Source organism: Trichinella spiralis (assembly GCF_000181795.1).
Source record: "Trichinella spiralis strain ISS 195 chromosome Unknown Scfld2404, whole genome shotgun sequence".
Lineage (NCBI taxonomy): Eukaryota > Metazoa > Nematoda > Enoplea > Trichinellida > Trichinellidae > Trichinella > Trichinella spiralis.
Genome location: NW_003529343.1, coordinates 1 through 1,555, shown reverse-complemented (window position 1 = coordinate 1,555; position 1,555 = coordinate 1). Strand labels below are relative to the sequence as shown.

The window sequence follows — 1,555 nt, the reverse complement described above, 5'->3', positions numbered from 1 at the left end:
TCTTAATGCGCCCTTGGTTAATTAGAGTACAGATTTGAATGTTGGACAGTAGAAAATTTTTTTCTAACTCGAAGAAATTAGTTTACTTTCACTGAGTGTCCATTTTTATCCAGAGTTGCAAATAAATTATAAATAATCTCACTTATATGTAAATGCATCGGTTTTCAATGAATTCATAACTGTAAAATATTTGTTCTGGAAACTTTATATAAATGCAAGCACTTCTGAAATGGTCTGAATCGACTTGTACGTACACGTAATGAATTTAGTCTTGCTGCTTGAACTGTTCTTGATTCTCACACATATTAAGCATAGCATGAATATTTATAGTAATATTCAATGTTTGATAAAATATCTTGTTGTAGTGCAGTATTGTCACTATTTTCTACTACTTATGGAGCAGAATTAATCTTATTGACGCGCGTAGTGCTTGCTATACGTTTGCTGTTTCGAACTATTATAGAAAAAAACATGTCCATAGTACCATGAGTAAGTATTTCTGAGTATAAAATTATGCAGTTTATTTATAGATAGTAATAATGTAAATAAATTTCAAAAATTGCAAAACACAACAGTATATATAATATCCTTTAAATAAAAAAAAAATTAATATTCCAGGTTTCAGAAATGCAAAATGCAAAGAAAAGATATAGGCAAAGTTGCTTCACTAAAACTATTTATTTATTCGTAACACTTTAGTTAAACAGCACAATGAAAATATAAAATAAAATTGAACAGAAAATTAGTACAGCGAGCTTTTGAAAATGAATATCACGAAAAAAGAAAACGTTCGAATTCATAATCAGATTTTATTGCAATTATGATGGTGCTTATTTACTAACTGATCCGCCATTATTTCTTGGATTTTCTGAATCTGACTCGTGTTTTCCAGTTTTTGATGAATGACTTTTTTTAGAAAAACTCTGAGCGGTTGTTTTTGCATGTGCTGATGAATTAGCAGTTTTGGAGATGGATTCTTCTGTTTTTTCATTTTGAAATTTCCTTCCTGATTCAAGTTTTACATCTGTAAAATCTGTAAAAAATGAACTGCCATTTAGAAATTTTTCAGAGATACTGATAAAATCGTTTGACACATGATGAGCTGATTCCTTTTCAGATTCTGCTAATTGTTGAAAACCTTTGCTACATTCTTCCATTTCATTTAACAAGGTATGAATTTCATTAACTTGCTTTATCCCACTGAAGCACATTGAAAGTTCTCCCCTTTCCTTTTCTTCACTTTTCAGTGTTTGTATTTCATCATTCGCGTGAACAATATCTTTTTCAGATATACAAGAGAGTGATAACTTTTTGCGCTCGGATGGCGATGTATGATGATCCGTGTCTGAATTTGACAAATCTTTTTCATCTACATCTGCTGTGTGTTTGATTTTATACTGGCACTCAAGATGAAAAATTTCCATTCTCTTTTTTCTGATTTCATCCAGCTCCTTATCCAATTCATATTTTAATTGGTCCAATTTTTTATGAGTGCTATATTCAATTTCTTTAACTTTTAAGTTTTCACTTATAGCACTTTGAAGCTGGTCGAAAA

At 30.2% G+C, this 1,555-nt stretch overlaps 1 protein-coding gene across 1 annotated transcript; it reads right to left on the bottom strand.

Moving 5' to 3' along the window:
• Positions 1–830: 830 nt before the first annotated feature.
• On the bottom strand, positions 831–1,507 carry Tsp_14698 (conserved hypothetical protein; the record flags this gene model as incomplete). The annotated part of the gene is made up of 1 exon (XM_003368483.1): positions 831–1,507. A coding segment is annotated over one exon (677 nt), but the record flags the coding sequence as incomplete, so codon positions are not given.
• Positions 1,508–1,555: the final 48 nt, after the last annotated feature.